Raw genomic sequence first — 17087 nt, forward strand, 5'->3', positions numbered from 1 at the left:
ACATTTTAAAGGATGGTAGCCCAGTGACAGCTCTTAAATCTAGCTAAATAACAACAACTGTGCAGGGGGGCACCTGGCACCTGGCTGGCTAAGTCGATGGAGCATGGGACTCTTAATCTTGGCATCATGAGTTCGAGCCCCATGTTAGGTGTAGAGATGATTTAAAAAAATAATAAACTTAAAGAAAAGGAAAAGAAACTGCCAATGCCCTCAGCATACAGTATGGGAAGTTTCTATTTCAGAAAATAAACATATGCCCTGTTAGTTCCTCATGGTATCATTGTATTTTGTGATGCTATACCGTAACCATTATTCATAATAACAACATAAAGAAAGGTAGGGGTGTGTGTGTGTGTGTGTGTGTGTGTGTGTGTGTGTGTGTGTGTGTGTCGGGGGTGGAGGGGAGTCTCAAATACGTAGAAGAAAACAGTTTTGTTTTTTTTTTTTCCTAAAGATTTTATTTATTTATTTGACAGAGATCACAAGTAGGCAGAGAGGCAGGCAGAGAGAGAGGGGAGGAAGCAGACTCCCCGCTGAGCAGAGAGCCCAATGTGGGATCATGACCCGAGCCGAAGGTCATGAGAAGACCCACTGAGCCATCCAGGCGCCCCAAGAAAACAGATATTAAAAGAGATATTAAATAATTGTTGCTTAAGTAAATTTTAGTCCTGTGGAAACTAATTTTAGTCAGTTTTGTGTATTTTTTACATTTAAAAATTTTTTGAAATTTTTTTTGTGTCAGATGCTGGGCCAGGTACCTTTCTTTGTAGGTGTTTGAGCTTCAGCATCCCTGTGAATGAGGTAGTCATCTCTCCCCAGCCCCCTCCCCTTGCCTAGAGATTGGGAAACAAGCTGAGAGTTAAGTGATTTGCGAGGTGACTCCTTTTAAATCACCAGTTTTCCAGCTGCTTATAGTATATGGCCACTTGGCTTATCCATTTATACTTTAAATGGCTTCTGTGTTCAGAACCGAACTTAGCATCTTCCATAAAAAACTTGTTCCTTCTGTCCTGTGCTCCACTTCGCTGTTAATAGTATCACCTTCCCTGTCTGACAAAGCTAAAACTATACTTAGATCTCAGACTGGCAGTTCCAGGCTGTGCCTGTCTGGCAACTTCATTCATGTGTTCATTTAATGTAGTTAATTGAGTGCCTACTGTGTGTTGAGTACTCTTCTGAGCTCCAGGAACACAGCAATGAACAATCCTTGCCTTTAGAAGCTTGCATTTTAGTAGTGGGAGACCAGTGATAAAGTAAAATACATAGTATATTAGTTGGTGACAATGTAGCAGTATGTGGTTGTAAGTAGGATGGTCCCAGAAGGCTTTGCTGAGAGAGACCTTGGAGCACGTGCTCTGTTTGCATTTAGAAATTAAGATACTGGCTTAGAAATCTAGTTCTTTGGTTTCTCATGAAAATGAGATATTCTAGCAACACTGGAGATGTCTTTTTAAATTTTTTTAAGATTTTTTATTTGTCAGGGTGCATGAAAGAAAAGAGTACAGCAGAGGAAGCGACAGAGGGAGAAGCAGGCTTTCTGCTGAGCAGGGAGCCTCATGTCAAACTTGATCCTGGGGCCTTGGGATCATGACCTGAGCCAAAGGCAGACGCTTTAACCGACTGAGCCACCCAGGCATCCCTAGCAACACTGGAGCTTTCTACTAGCTGTGCTGTATCTAGTCAGTTGTAAGCCTCTGAAGTCTCTGATCTCTCCCATCATTCCAAGGCACTAGTTGAGGCCTTGAATGTTTGCTTTCTTTCTTTCTTTTTTTTTTTTTTTAAGATTTTATTTATTTTATTTGACAGATAGAGATCACAAGTAGGCAGAGAGAGGGGAAGGGAAGCAGGCTCCCCGCCAAGTAGAGAGCCCGATGTGGGGCTCAATCCCAGGACCCTGGGATCATGACCTGAGCCGAAGGCAGAGGCTTTAACCCACTGAGCCACCCAGGTGCCTTTTTTTTTTTTTTTTTTTCTTTTTAAGATTTTATTCATTTATTTGACAGAGAACACAAGCAGGGGGAACAGCATGCAAAGGGAGAAACAGACTCCGTGCCCAGCTGAGAGCCCAGTGCAGGAGTCAGTTTCAGGACCCTGGGATCATGACCTGAGCTGAAGGCATATGCTTTACCAACTGAGCCACCGAGGCACCTCTGGCCTTGAAGGTTTCTTTTCTGCTCTATTTGCTTCAACTGTTTAATCACACCTTCAGCTGTTCTGCACACCATGGCTCAGTTACCTTTGTGTAAAGGTTTTGTTTTGTTTTTTTCTTTTTTTTCTTTGTGCTGTCACATTTCACTAAAGAGTTAACTATAAAAATTCTCCAAAAAGCTCACTCTAACCTCAGGTAAGAGTAGACCTTTTTCTACCCACACTTTAATGCATTTTATAAAATATTTGGTATCTCTATAAGCTGTTTATAAAAATAGATTAATTCAGGCTTGGGGTGAGTTTGTTCTGAGTCACAATGTTATATTCCTTCAACTAAAGTCACAACTTAGCATAGAGGACTTGTTCTTTTAGGACCAATGCTGGGTCAGAAGTAGAAACTTTGTTGGGTGCCGTTAACTTTTTACAAAATTGGCAATCAAAGCCACACTTTACAGATCAAATGGGTGAGCAGGGGCCACACATAAGAGCATGTGTGTGCTGAACCCCTAGTAAAGTGACCCTTGGGGCATGAGCACAAAAAGAGCCCCAAGGAAGCCCACAGGTGACAGGCAGGTGTTTCCCTGGAGCATGTGGCCCCAACACCAATCAGAAATGAGGGGCTATACCTCTGCTTTGCTGCGCTATACTTCCCACTGCTTGGAGAGCCCCTGCCCTTACAGGGAAGAAGGTTTACACTCTGTTGACTGAACACACGGGCAACTCCTGCTCTGAGTGGGGACACCAAAGAGCACTAAAAGTTTTATGCTAAGTTGTGCGGTGCCTACTGTAAGTTGATGTGTGCTGTGTGTGCTGTGCCTAGAAATAACCAGCTAGTTCACCAGATAAAATCCATGCTTTGGGGTGGTTGGTAATCTGGTCTTTGGCCTATTTTCTAACACTCCCCAGGGTCCACTTTTCAAAATAAAAATGTAGTTCTCCTTATTTTGTGGACATAACCCTGTGTTTTTCTGGTTTTGTTTTAAATGTGTCTCCCATCTCTACAAATCCAAATCCCATATCCTATGCTGGTTTTTTGTTTGTTTTTTGTTTTTTAAGATTTTATTTATTTATTTGAGAGGGAGAGCATGAATGGAGAGAGGGAGAAGGAGACTTGCTGCTAAGTAGGGAAGCCAGTGTGGGGCTCAGTCTCGGGAACCTGAGATCCTGACCTGAGCCAGAGGCAGACATTTAACCCACTAAGCCACCCAGGCAGCCCTCCTGTGCTGTTCCGAGGCCTGTGTAAATCCACCTCTCTCTCTATACCCACAAACTGAAAGAAATCTATTCCCTAGTAGCAAACTGCTTTTGCATTTACTCTTTAATGTACGGATCTCATGTTCTCTTGCTAAACGTTAAGATTCTTGGAGGCCGGCTCATTTAAGAGTAGTTTTTCTTTGGGCACCTGGGTGGCTCAGTTGGTTAAGCGACTGCCTTCGGCACAGGTCACGGTCCTGGAGTCTCAGGATTGAGTCCCACATCAGGCTCTGTGCTGGGTCGGGGGGGGATGAGGAGGTGGGGGCGAGTCTGCTTCTCCCTCTGACCCTCCCCCTTCTCATGCTCTCTCTCAAATAAATAAATAAAAGTCTTTTTAAAAAGAGTAGTTTTTGTTTGCCTTATGGATCTTGTGTGTGGGTGTTTATAGAATATTTAGTAAACCAACTTTTAATAGAATAAAGACTGATCCTTTGTGGACTTAAGAAATGCTAACACTGTATCTCTGTAGCTCAATTTAACAGATTTCCATCACTTCATGTGGAAAGCTTAAAATATTTTGTCGGGGATTAGGTAATAAAATTACTTGACTTTAGGAGATGCTGACACGTGTATGTTGTTGTGCTGATTGCTCTCGACACTATTACTGCTGCCCAGAGTGAGATGAATGATAAAAATATGCTTTTATTTTTTATTTCATCACTGGTAGAAGAATTTTTCCTTCCCTCTTACTGTCTTGCATCCTTTTCCCCATGATTATTTTCTCGATGGCTTTTATTTCTGCTGCTTTCATTATTTGTCTTTGGTATAAAAGTCTTCCCTTCAACTAATGTAAAGAATACAAACCTTTCAAAACCTTTTTTTTTTTAATTTAAACTTTAATGTCACCCAGGAGCTTCTGTTACTGTACATGACTGTTTTTTTGTGTGTTTTTTGTTGTTTTTTTTTAACAGATGTACTTTTGTTTAAATTATAATTATTGGGGTGCCTGGATGGCTCAGTTGGGTGTCCAAGTCTTGGGTTTGGCTCAGGTCATGATCTCCTGGGTTGTGGGTCAAGCCTTTCATGGGGCTCCACACTCAGTGGGAGTGTGCTTGAGATTCTCTCCCTCTGCTCCCCCCATGTGTATGCCTACTTTCTCTCTCTCAATCTATAAAAAAGAGCTACATCATCTTATTTCTACACTGTTAGGCTTGTTAAATGTTGAAGTTCCAATAACTGACTACATTCTTAATTTTTTTTTTTTTTTAGAACTTCAGTGGAAAATTTCAAACATAAAAGAACAGTGTGATAAATCCCCAGGCACCCATCATTCACATTCAGTTAATTCCCACCTCAGGGCTTACACCATTTCTTCAGTACCTTTCTTCTAACTCTTGAGGCAAATTGTAGACATCATATAGTTTAATTAGTAAGTATTTCAGTGTATGTCTTCAAAGGAGAAGTATTCCTTGTAAACATAACCCCAGGGGCCCCTGGGTGGCTCAGTCATTAATCATCCACCTTCAGCTCAGGCCATGATCCCGGAGTCCTGGGATCGAGCCCCACACTTCGGGCTCCCTCCTTGACGGGAAGCCTGCTTCTCCCTCTCCCACTCCCCTTGCTTGTGTTCCTGCTCTTGCTGCATCTCTTTCTGTCAAATCTTTAGGATTTGATTTGATAAGATTTGATAAAATCTTTAGAAAAAAAAACAACAACATAACCCCAAAAGTATTATTTTCATGATATTTTGCACATCCATGGGTTTATAGACATGCCACGTTCTTATCAAGAATGCTAGGTAGTGAGTAAAGGTTTGCAAATTTCTTCAATGTTTGTAGTATGATTCATCTCAAGGAGGGTTGGAAACAGACTGGTCTGAACATAGAGAAAGCCATAGAGATTGCGTCTACCTTCTGCACAGAAGCGCATTCTTCTCCCCATTCCCTTACTTCCATGGATACAGCTCAGGGAGGCCACCCTCATTTATTTTATAAGCTCATTATCAGTCAACTTAGGACTAACAATGCTGTCTGATTCATAGGTCTTTGACCTGTTAACATCAATCCTGTGGCACAGGCTTTTAGCCCTTGGCGCTCTTTCTGGAAAATTCCAGAACTATATAAAAGCCATTTCTAAAATCCCGATAGACACGTTTTGCCAAGAATGTCAGTTATCTCTTGACAGTTTGGCATTAACCTTTAAATATTAGATTGTGTAATCATAATGCCATTCAGGGAAAATAAGGTGGTGGGTGGCTGGCATTTTAAAAGTGAAACGAGCTTGGGTTCCCATGAATGTTAATCATTATTATACTGAAAATGCTGAGAGTTCTGAAGAGTGAAATGCTAAGTAAGTAAAAAGCAGTATTTTGCGAATAACTTAGATCATAGGTGAGTAAAACATGACTTTATGGGTTTATTTAACATATGTTTACCGGAACAGTATCTGAGGGATATTTTCTGTGTTCAAGCTTTGTAACTGAGAGAGTAATCAAGAAACCTTCTAGTGCGTTCCCGCCAGTCTACTAGCCTGACCAGCACGTCTCAGAAATAGATAATTATTTTTGTCATTGTAACCTGCCTTCTCATTTGCCTTCTTTGCCCTTGACTTTGCAGTGGAGAGGAGGGAGAAACCCGTGGCCTCTCCCATAAATACACAGGGTAACAGCAGTCAGGTAATTCCATATTTTTTGTGGGCAAGTCATTCATTCGTGGTGATGAAATGGCTTATTTTTAATGCAGTTTTCTTTCAACTAAGCTAAAATTCTGTTTCCATTTGACTCAGTGGTCTGTACCATTCTAAGGCAGTATAAATTTAGCACAGCTTCTTCATTTTACCAACTTGGTAGGAGTTTAAAGGTTTCATTCAGTTTTAGTTTTTCAAACAAAATGGACTATAAGAACTCTTCAGTTTACAGTATAATGTGTAATTAAAGACAGACCCAGTATATCTGACAGGAGGGTTGTACCAGGGATCGTGGGAAAGGAGAGGTTTGGAGCATTACTTCTAATCTCATTTTGACATGACTGTTGGGAAAGGAGAATTTCTTTGGGAAGTAGATAAAAGCATGGACTGACTCTCAGATCACAAAATGGAAGAAGCCCAGATTTATTGCATACATGTCAAGGATAGAAATATCTTAAGTTTTCTGGAAAAGACATCCATGTGAATAACTCATAACTTTAAATGATTAATTAAGAGTAATTACTGTCCACCAATGCTATTCATAGCAGATTGGTTCTGACTAATGAGGAATATTGCTTCTATAGATTTTTAGGTTATAGAATTAGTTTATGACTTCTTTTGTTAAACTCTCTGAATCCTCTACCTTACTCTGTTCTTTTCATTTTCCTTGTGAATTTATTTGGTTTTGTTTAATGACGGGGTTATCTTTACCTGTATTACTTTATTCAGTTGCCTATTTCTGGATATCTCAAGTTGAGCAGAAACATACATTAGAGGAGCTCTGGGTGTGGAGAGGGCACCAGTAAACACTAGTGGATATAGTGGCAGCCTGTTGTATAAAATCGCTTAATGACCCATTTAATCAGTTCCTTTTGATAAATATTTAATTTCCATTTTTTTTTTTTTTTTTTTTTTTTTTTTTTTTTAAAGATTTTATTTATTTGACAGAGAGAAATCACAAGTAGGCAGAGAGGCAGGCAGAGAGAGGAGGAAGCAGGCTTCCCGCTGAGCAGAGAGCCCGATGCGGGGCTCGATCCCAGGACCCTGAGATCATGACCCGAGCCGAAGGCAGAGGCTTTAACCCACTGAGCCACCCAGGCGCCCCTTAATTTCCATTTTTAAATTTCACATATTCCAGTAAACATATTTGCACATTTCAGATACACTTTGTCTTTTTAGTGAACTTTTTGTTAAACAGTAGCATATACATGAAAAGTCCACAAATCTTTGTAGCTCAGTGATAAGTGGAACAATAAATGTTTAATCAGCACCTGAGAAGTCCCCCTCAAACCACTCAAAATGATGGCTGTCCCCACTAGGGTGACTACTATCCTAATTCCTAACACCATTGATTCATTTAGCCTGTTCGAAATGTGTAGTGAAGGAATCACATCGCACGTGCTCTTTGGTATCTGGTTTCTTTCACTGTAATATCTGGGAGACTCATACACTTGGATGTTTGCAATTCATTTTTTATTGCTGTGCAGTATTCTGCTGGGTGACAACCATAGTTTATCCTTTTTATTGACAAGCCTTTGGGTTGTAACCTAAATTTTGGATATTATAAATAGTGCTGTGAGCATTCTGAAACCTCTGTGTTGGTGGTCATCGCTATAAGGCTCTCTAGTGGGAGTAGTGTTCTTGGGCGTAGGGTACATGTATGTGTACTTTCCACGCCCACAGTTTTCCAAAGTGGTTGAAACTGTATCACGCTCCCACCAGCAGTGTCTGGTTATTTTTTTTTTAAATAAACTTCATAAAAGTGAAATTTGAATAAAAGAATTTATTTTGAGTTTTGGAACACAGTGCTAAATTTATCCTCAGGAATGTGAATTTATACTCCACTGAACACTAGGTTTTCATCAGCCCTTTCATTTTCTTTCTTTTTTCTTTATTTCTTCTTCTTTTTTTTTTTTTTTTAGCCCTTTCATTTTCATAGTGAAAAATGTCTTATTTTTAAACTAATGAGTTGAACTTTTTTAAAACTTAATTTTGTTCATTCAGTTTTCTTGGCTGTCGTGGTCTTTTCTCTGTCAAGGTGTTTGTAATTTTTCTTTTTTTCTTTTCCTTCTTTTTCTTCCCCCAAGGGGGCGGGGGGAGGAGCAGAGCAGGGAGAGAAAGAGAACCAGGGAGAAGGGGAATAGAGAGATCAAGAGAGAGAGAGTCTTAAACAGGTTCCATGCCCAGACTCTGAGCCCGTGGGCTTCCATCTCACAATCCTGAGATCATGACCTGCGCTGAGATCAGGAGTCAGACACTTAACTGACTGAACCACCCAGGTGCCCCTTTAATTTTTCTTACTGCTTTGTAATAACCTTTTATATTGTAATCTACTTTTTTTGGTCATATGCTATAATTTTTTCTTCCTAGTTTTCATCTTGTCGTTTACAGTATAAAAGTTTTAAATGTTCGTGTGCGCTTGTATCTGCGAATCTTTTCCTCTCTGGTTTCTGACTTTGGTGTTATTCTTAGGGAAGCCTTTTCACCCCAAGATGATTTTCTAAAAAGTCTGTTTTCTTCAAGGGTTTTATTGTTTATATTTAATTTTGTTTATTGTAACTAGATTTAACTTGTAACTCGGGGTGCTTTTTTGTTTTAAAACAAATTTTAACCTATTAATACTTTGGAATATCTTGCCGTGTCAGAGGGTGACTGGTCAAGAAGAGTTTTGTACACCAAAGCATTCATGTTTGTGTCATTTGACCAAGTGAGAAATGAAGTGTATTTTCCAGGGCGGATACTATTTGAGTCCTTTCAGTGTGCATGCTGTTAAAACAGTTTTCATTTAGAAAAGAATGAGATCAAATTAGTATAGACTAAATTGTCCTGTTAAATATCTCTAGTGGGGATTGTTCAAGACTTTTGAGGAAGGACTTTGCCAAAAGTACACCCAGCCCCTCTGTTCTTTGGCCTGTAGGACAGAGGATAGGAGAGCCAAATATGTAATTTCATATCTTTAAAAATACTGTTTTTCTCTGTGTAAGAGAACATTTTAAAATTTCTTTGGGTTCTTTGTCTTTGGTATAATAGTTCTTGTAATTAAAATGTGATTTGCGCGGCTGTGGAGAACGATGAGGCCAGCTTATCTTTATTGGGTTGTTTGGGGTTTTCTTGTTCGGTTACATTGTGACATTCGAGGTCCCCTTTTTCATATATGGTCGTTTGGGGTTTTCTTGTTTAATTTCATTGTGAGGGTCCCCCCAAAGAAAGTTCAGTACCTAAAATCTCCGAGTTATTATTTGTTTAGACCACAAAGAAGAAATAGAAAACAACAGGTCAATATTAGACCAGTAGCCACCTTCTCTACTGATGCGGGTTGGTTTGGTTTTTACAGTTGAATCTTAGTACTTTAAACATCTAAGAGTCTCAGGGGCAGATAAGTTTCTGAGGAAGAGAACACACAAGTACTCCTGTGATTGGAGCCCCAGAACATCCCAGAAGCTAGAGGCCGACCTAAGCTGGAGAGAGGTTTGGAAGGGGAGGGAAAAGGTAGGTGAAATAAATACTAGAGATAAGATTTATTGATTGATTTTGCTGCTGTTTTGCATTTAATAGTACCCGTAGGAAGGTGACATCACAATTATTTGATTATTCTCTAAGCCAGTGGGAAAATGGGTGGGGACTTTGCTTAAGTAAATCCATAACTTCAGGAGCATAGCATTTCGAGTTTAGGAGAATTGGTAATTTGCTAAGTTTTTGAATTTGACCAAAGGGAATAATGGAGTTTATGTTAAAGGTTCACTAGGGGTAGATTAGCAAGGAGAGACTACAGAGGGGAGGAAAAACTAAAACTAAGTGCCTATTTTTCATTTATATTATCTACAAAATGCAGTTTCCATGTTTTACATACTTAACCCATTTGATCCTCACAGAAATCCTATGAAGTGGTTTTTCCTGATTGACAAAGATAGCAAAGGCTTGGGGAGTGAGCTTACATTATGTTGTGCAGGCCCACAGACTCAGTACGTGGCTCTCCTGGGATTTGAACACCTGTCTCTGAATCTGAAGTTTATTCGCATTCTTTTCATAAGAGTATATATTGCCTTCTAAATGACCAGAACGACTATGTATATTTCATATTTTATCAGTTTCAAATCAAATGTTGGTAACACTTTTACATAGCATATCTTGGGGATATCATCTTTAGTTCTTCCAGGTACTACAAAGCCTGTGTACTTTCCTTTACTTTTCACCTTAGCATTGAGAGTAAGCATGAGGTTACGATCCTGGGAGGACTCAATGAATTTGTAGTGAAGTTTTATGGACCACAAGGAAGTAAGTACATGTGTTCATATATGTGTTGTTCTTTTTCCGTTTCTCTTTTTCTCTACTTCTTAGTAGGTAATGAGAATATCAGTGGAGGTATGTGTAGTATTTGAACAGTAAATTTAATGAAACTCTAGAACCAGTCAGGAAATTTTGCTTTTACCATAATTACTTTATATGACAGTTTAGAACAGAAATTGTGAATACTGTTTTTTGTTTTTTTCATGGATGGTTTTGGGGAAATGTTTTTCCCCCCCTTTTCTGTTTTTTGTTTTTGATGGGGGGTGGGTCAACAGGGCAGATTGAAATAGGAAGCTGTTACTTACGAACTAAGTGTTTAATACTTTAAAAATCAGGTAAATGTAGGAGAGAAACGAATCTTATTTTCTAACTCTACATCTTTTAAAGAAAAGTTATTTTAATCTGAACATAGAATACCATCTGATTAATTAATGTGGAATTAATTAATCTGCAAGATTTTCAAAAGGAATTAATCTATAAGATTTTCAAAAGATGCTAGGATTTAATGTTTCACTTAAACTTGGGTTTATTTTTTAATGTGGAGACACAGTTCTAATTTCAACATTTTTACTTTTATTTCAGCACCATATGAAGGCGGAGTATGGAAAGTTAGAGTGGATCTTCCTGATAAATACCCTTTCAAATCTCCATCTATAGGTATGTAACTACTCAGTTTTTCTCATTAGAGAGTTTTGAAAGCACAGAGAAAAGGAAAAAAAAAAATCGGCATTTTGTGAGAGATAATTCCAGAAATGGTTACTTTACCAAAGCCCAAAAAGGAAAAATTCCGTTAATCAGGGACTTTTTGTGGGACTTCACAGTGTGATAGATGATTAAATATACCTTTGCCTGATTGTAATGATTATAACTAAATTTTTCTGTCAGGGTCAGATGAAACCGTCTTAAGGCCCAGTGTCTATTCAGGCTAAGCAGTAAAATAATAAACATACCTTAAATCTCATTTTAATTGCTCAGTGGTTGGAATTAATATTAGTGTTTATTCTAATTCTGTCATCAAGAATCCTCTCTAGAGCCGCCTCTGCTTTTGTTCACTGCAGCTGTGGGCACCTAGCACTGAACTCCCCCTTTCCTGCTCTCTCTGCTCCTCATCTTTTTAGCCCCCTGAACAGCCGAAGAATACGTAGAGTAGGAGCCTCAGTGGGATTGTATAAAGAGGTACTTTTTTTTCCTCCTTCATCTTCTCTCTGCCCTAATTGGCGATACTACTGTAACCCGTCCCCCCAACCCCATTAAGGCACTTAGTGACAATGTAGGTCTGTTAGCATCAGACGCTATAGAGGTACAGCTGATTGAAGGTTGACCCCCCCCCTTTTTTTTTTTAAGGTTTTGAGATTGTGGAATGGTAGTAACTCAGCGAACTTTGAAGTCAGCTTTTAAAATTTTTACTTAAAGATGAGTTTGAAATACTATAAAATACTGACCAATTTTAAGAAAGAAGAAAAAATAAAATTGGAATATATTCATTCTTAGTCACACTGGACCTCATGTTCAGAATTGCCAGGGTTGGTATGTCTTGCTACTGCCGTGGGCTTATCTTTGGAACTCATGCCAGGCCTCTTGGACTTTAGACACCACACACCCCACTCACCTTCCAACAAAAAGACTTTCTGTTTTGTTTGTTTTGGTTTGGTTTTTTAAGGAGGTGGACCAAAGTCACCCTCAGCTTTACATTTTGATTCTAGGCCTCCACATTTCTGTCTAAGATAAGTAATGTGGAAAAGGTAGGATCATCGTAGACTAATTCTTAGTCAAAATGTAGCAGCTTCTGAGAACTCCACTATCCAGCTACCCTACTGCTTTCAAGCTTTGTGCTATAAAAGTAATACAGAGTGCCTGTAATTCCTTCTTATGCTGGGAACTCTTAGTGTTCATTTTAAGAATAAATTGGTGATTTCCTTTTAAGGTCCCTTGGATGATTTTTCTAAGCTCAGGAATGGAGAAGATACTTTATGAATGATTGAATTGGAAATTTCCCCCTTGCTGCAAGGGTCTCTGAGGTGAAGGGTTATCAGATGATGAAATAGGAAGGGAGCTTGAGATAATCCCCAAATATATCTGACTAAATGCCTGTAGGGGTGGGACAGCAGTCATTCCCAGTCCATTCTAGGGTGATGGAATGGTGTTACTCAGCTTGGGTTGGGCTGGGGAGGGAGAGGGGGTGCTTTTCTGTCACGTTGTGGTCGCCTGTCCCCTGATGACCCATTCTTTCTGTACAGGCATTTGAACTTGGAGTAGTATGATTTTTAAATCTTTACAAATGGAATGTATAAACCATATAAATTCAGATATATTTCATATATGTCCATTTGCTTAAAGACTAAAAATTGGCATGCTGATAGTTTTGAGCCCTAAATTCCTAGTCAGAAAGAAATCAATATAACTGTTTAACAGTGAACTATACAGAAAAGCAATTATATATCCTGCAGAAATGTAGTTATTTCTCAAACCTTATCTTAACATATTTTTCCAGATAATGTAATTATTTCATCATAACTTTCAAAGTAAACATGTCTAAACTTCAGACATTGTTTATTTATTTACCAGTGACACAGCAGATGCCCATGTACTTTTAATGATGTAATATGAAATTGCTTGGGACAAATGACTAGGCTGATTTAACTTCTTCATAATTTTTCTTTTGCCTTTGTATGTGCTTTCAGAACTTAGAAATACCTACAGATGTGTACCATCTTCTCTTAGGGAAGTAGAAGTAGTTGAAATATTTGTACAAGCTGTGCTTGTTTCCTTCAAAGGAACATTGCATAAGAGAGTTATAATCAGTTGGGGGGGTGACCTATTTTCAGGTCATCAACAATATAATTACTGTTGAATTTGCTTTAAACATTTTGAAAGCTAGTGGCTCATTTAGAATAGGGAAGGTTTCCTTTTTGAGTTGTATAGGTAGTTGTAGAATTATATAGAAGGGCAAGGAGATTAGATAATCCCAACCTTAGATTCTTTTTAAATTCTGCCTCTACAGTATCTAGGCATACCCTTCTTCCTGAGCCAGATTGAGCTCTTAAATATTAAGATGTGCAAATTTAGATTAAGCTTCCTTACTGCTTGGATCTTGGAATGTTAATATGTGTATATATATATGTTTGATTGCTACTTATTTATTTTATTAAACGCCTCATAGTCTTAGTAGGAATGTAAGCAGGTCCAGGTGACCAAAAATAAAGAAAAAAATGTCTCATAATTCTGTCCCTCAATGGGTATTATCATTTACATTCTGATGTATTTACTTTAAAACAATTTTCTAGGCATTTTTCAGTATATATCCAATGTTATTTGACATGCTCACCTTTTGGGGTATCCTCTAAATAAGTTTTAGAGAATTTTCAGTAGGTACACGATTGCCTAACTAAAAATACCCTTTAAGAACAATTTATATCATTATACAAGTTTGGGTTTTTTTCCCCTCAAAATGGCAATAAAGCTATCTCTTTGGGAAGAGAAGGAATATAAAGAGGTTATGAAGTTTTCAATGCCATCATTATTTCTGACATCTTAAGCTGATCTTCTAGAATGTTATATTCTCTTGGAGAATCATTAGTGATAATGTTTAGGAAGTCATCTTGATGCTTTGAAGCTGGATATCAGTTTTTGAAATGGCTAAAGTTCGTTTAATTTCGCAGAATAAGATAAATGGAAAAACTGAGTGACATCAGTTGGGGTGTAAAATGATACATGATTCTGAAATTTCCTTAAGTTTAAGAATTATGATTTTCTTATGAACTGGCCCTAAAGGCACTTTCAAAAGAGAAATTACAAAGCTCCTCTGACCAGTTGTAACATCATTGAGATATTTGCATGGCTTTCCAGAGAGACCACTTTGAAATAAATCCTATCTGAATCTTTAAGTTCTGATTTATTTGAAAGTGCAGACTTTCGGGGCACCTGGGTGGCTCAGTGGATAAAGCCTCTGCCTTCGGGTTGGGTCAGGATCTCAGGGTCCTGGGATCGAGCCCTGCATCAGGCTCTCTGTTTGGCAGGGAGCCTGCTTCCCTCTCTTTATGCCTCCACTCTGCCTGCTTCTGCCCTCTTTCTCTCTCTCTGACAAATAAATACATAAAATCTTTTAAAAAAAAAAAAGTAGTTCAGATTTTTATCTTTTTCATCCAGAAAGGTTCCTAGCATGCTAGTGCTGCTGGCATCCCCAGCTACGTAGAGTTGGGAGAATGCACTTGATTCGTGGACTGGTGATCGGGAAAGAGTGCTTCTGGCCCTGGTTTTCCTTGACCAAGAGAATGATACTCATCTAGACGGTTGTGTCCTTTTCTAGAAAATGAGATTCTAGAATTAAGTGAACTCTGCATGTTTGATAGTGACCAATGTATTAGACACTCGGGATAGATGGCAGTCTTCTAATAATTAGGAAGGTCACAGAAGGCTCTCACTAGTTAGGAGAGAAGACCCACATAAATAAAATACTGCATGGGCTTTAGTGACAACATTTCATTGCTTTTTAGGAGAGGTGTGAGTTAGTACCTTAGTCGGGGAAGAGAGTGTACGGAAGGAGATAGGCCTTTACAAGAAAGATTTTGTTTGGTGTGTTGAGAATATAGTTTTAGAAAAAAGCTTCAGAGTTGTGAAGGTGTGCATAAGGACTTCAGAAATAATACTCTCTCAGAACTCCCAGTCATCCCCCATCAGTGAAGATTTTGTTTCATGCAGAGAAGCTGCTCCAGAGACTGCCGTATGCCATCCTTCCCCAGATGGCTTCCAGCAGGTGCTCGTCTATTAAGAGAATGCTTTTTCCAGAGAAAACACAGACTCGCAATTGCTGTGGGGGTGAAATAAAGATGAGTGATCCCATCTACGAAGAGGGGGAATGGAGCAGTTTTGAATAAAAATGGAAAAGTAACCAATAAGCATAGGATACAAAACAGTTTTATGTCTCTTCCAAAGAATGCGTATTTTTAAAAGTGAGAGATACAAATCTTGTCAGATTGGCAAGTGTCATGTAGCTGACTTAGCAATATATGTTGATTGACGAAGATTTTATATCCTTTTAGTGATTTTTGCATAAATTATCTTACGATTCAGAGATGTGCATTAAGATTATCAGAGTATGCAATTTGCAGTATTGTTCTTAAAACTTGTTTTTAAAACTTTGAAGCAACCTAAGTGGCCCAGTAGATAATAAAGTAGTTAAATTATGGCATATATTAATGGGCAAAATGCCTTAAAGTCATTCCTAATGTTTTAACCCCATCTTTAAAGGAACACATAGGGACGCCTGGGTGGTTTAGTCCATTAAACCTCTGCCTTCAGGTCAGGTCATCAGGGATCGAGTCCCACATTGGACTCCTTGCTCAGCGGGGAGCCTGCTTCTCCCCCTGCCTGCTGCTCCCCCTGTTTGTGCTCGCTATCTTTCTCTCTCTCTGACAAGTAAATGTAATCTTTTAAAAATAAATAAACAAAGGAATACACAGAAAAATGGTAATCTTCTATAGTGTAACTTGTAATTTTTCCATGAAATTCCAAGTATGAATGCCAAAACATTGATACAGTTATCCATGGGTGTTAAAGGGATTAAAAACATTTTTTGTGTGATTTCTAAATACAATAAGGTCCTTTATATTACAGAAGGATGTAGTTTTAAACATATGGCAGATGTGTAACTTTTGAATGTCCCTCTCCATCTTTGTCTGGGTCTACACTTTTCCTGTCCTTTGTTCTGGAAGGCCATTAAGCTTATCCTTGGCCAGAATTCTCACCTGGTAGCTTGCTAAGAGCCTGCTGGCCCTCATGTTTCCCCACCAGTTTCCTTTTTCCTTTTAGTTTTAATGATGTGTGTGTGTAAGGGTACAGACTGTTCTCTTTCCTTTGTTTTTCTGCTTGCAGTTTCGCTTATTGTATCTTGGGCACTGTCTTTACACCTTTACATGTAACTTCATTTTTTTTTTCTTTCTTGTCCTCTTGTCCCTTCTCTTGGGTTGCTGCTGCAGGCAGTCCTCTTTTCTGTCTGACTCTTCCACTTGTGTTCCCCGCCTTGCTCCATTTTTCTCTTCAGATGAACCAGAAAAGGCCCTTGTTCGTAGCTAATAAATAATAATAATATTTTTGATAAACCTAAGCCCGGGGGGGGGATTATGTCTTCCAATAAAATACAGACATAAGATACTAGATTAAGGCTTTCAGCCTCTAAAAGTCTTGAAAATACCTTGAAGTCTTCCTTCAGGATCTGTAGCGGTCTCCATCACACCATAGCTACTTAAACAGAAGCATTCAAGAGAAAATTAAGAATTTGTCATTTTATGTTATTTTATGTCCTCTTTCAGAAGTACAGAGTATTTTAGAATCTTTTATTATAACTATAACCTTCCCTTAGTGTGGGAACTCTGTCACCACTTAACACTTACTTTTATTTTTTTCATTTATACTTTTTTTTTTTAAAAGATTTTATTTATTTATTTAACAGACAGATCACAAGTAGGCAGAGAGGCAGGCGGGGGAGGGTGGGATGCAGGCTCTCTGATGAGCAGAAAGCCCGATGTGGGGCTCGATCCCAGGACCCTGAGATCATGACCTGAGCCAAAGGCAGAGGCTTTAATCCACTGAGCCACCCAGGCACCCCTCATTTATACTTCCCAAAATAGAAAACTATGTTGTAAGATCCAGGTAACAAGCCTGGAAACAAACTTTTGAAATACTGCCTGTGTACATCTCCACATTAGCAGTGAGGAGGACTCTCTCCTAGGAGCAGGCTGCAGGCATTGTGTGTCTGGATTGAAATTTGGTGATAC

At 38.8% G+C, this 17087-nt stretch overlaps 1 protein-coding gene across 3 annotated transcripts in view; it reads left to right on the forward strand.

Moving 5' to 3' along the window:
* Positions 1-17087, forward strand: part of LOC111151868 (ubiquitin conjugating enzyme E2 H) — a 103251-nt gene that overhangs the window by 53415 nt on the left and 32749 nt on the right. For all 3 annotated transcript variants that reach the window (XR_002640886.1, XM_022510098.1, XM_022510099.1), the window contains exons 2-3: positions 10226-10302; positions 10897-10971. Coding sequence is in view for 2 of the 3 variants with exons in the window: in XM_022510098.1 (XP_022365806.1) it covers positions 10226-10302; positions 10897-10971 (152 nt within the window). In the remaining variant the exon portion in view is untranslated. The remainder of the gene's footprint in view (positions 1-10225; positions 10303-10896; positions 10972-17087) is intronic.

Source organism: Enhydra lutris, unplaced genomic scaffold (assembly GCF_002288905.1).
Source record: "Enhydra lutris kenyoni isolate GAN:26980312 unplaced genomic scaffold, ASM228890v2 scaffoldscaffold27, whole genome shotgun sequence".
Lineage (NCBI taxonomy): Eukaryota > Metazoa > Chordata > Mammalia > Carnivora > Mustelidae > Enhydra > Enhydra lutris.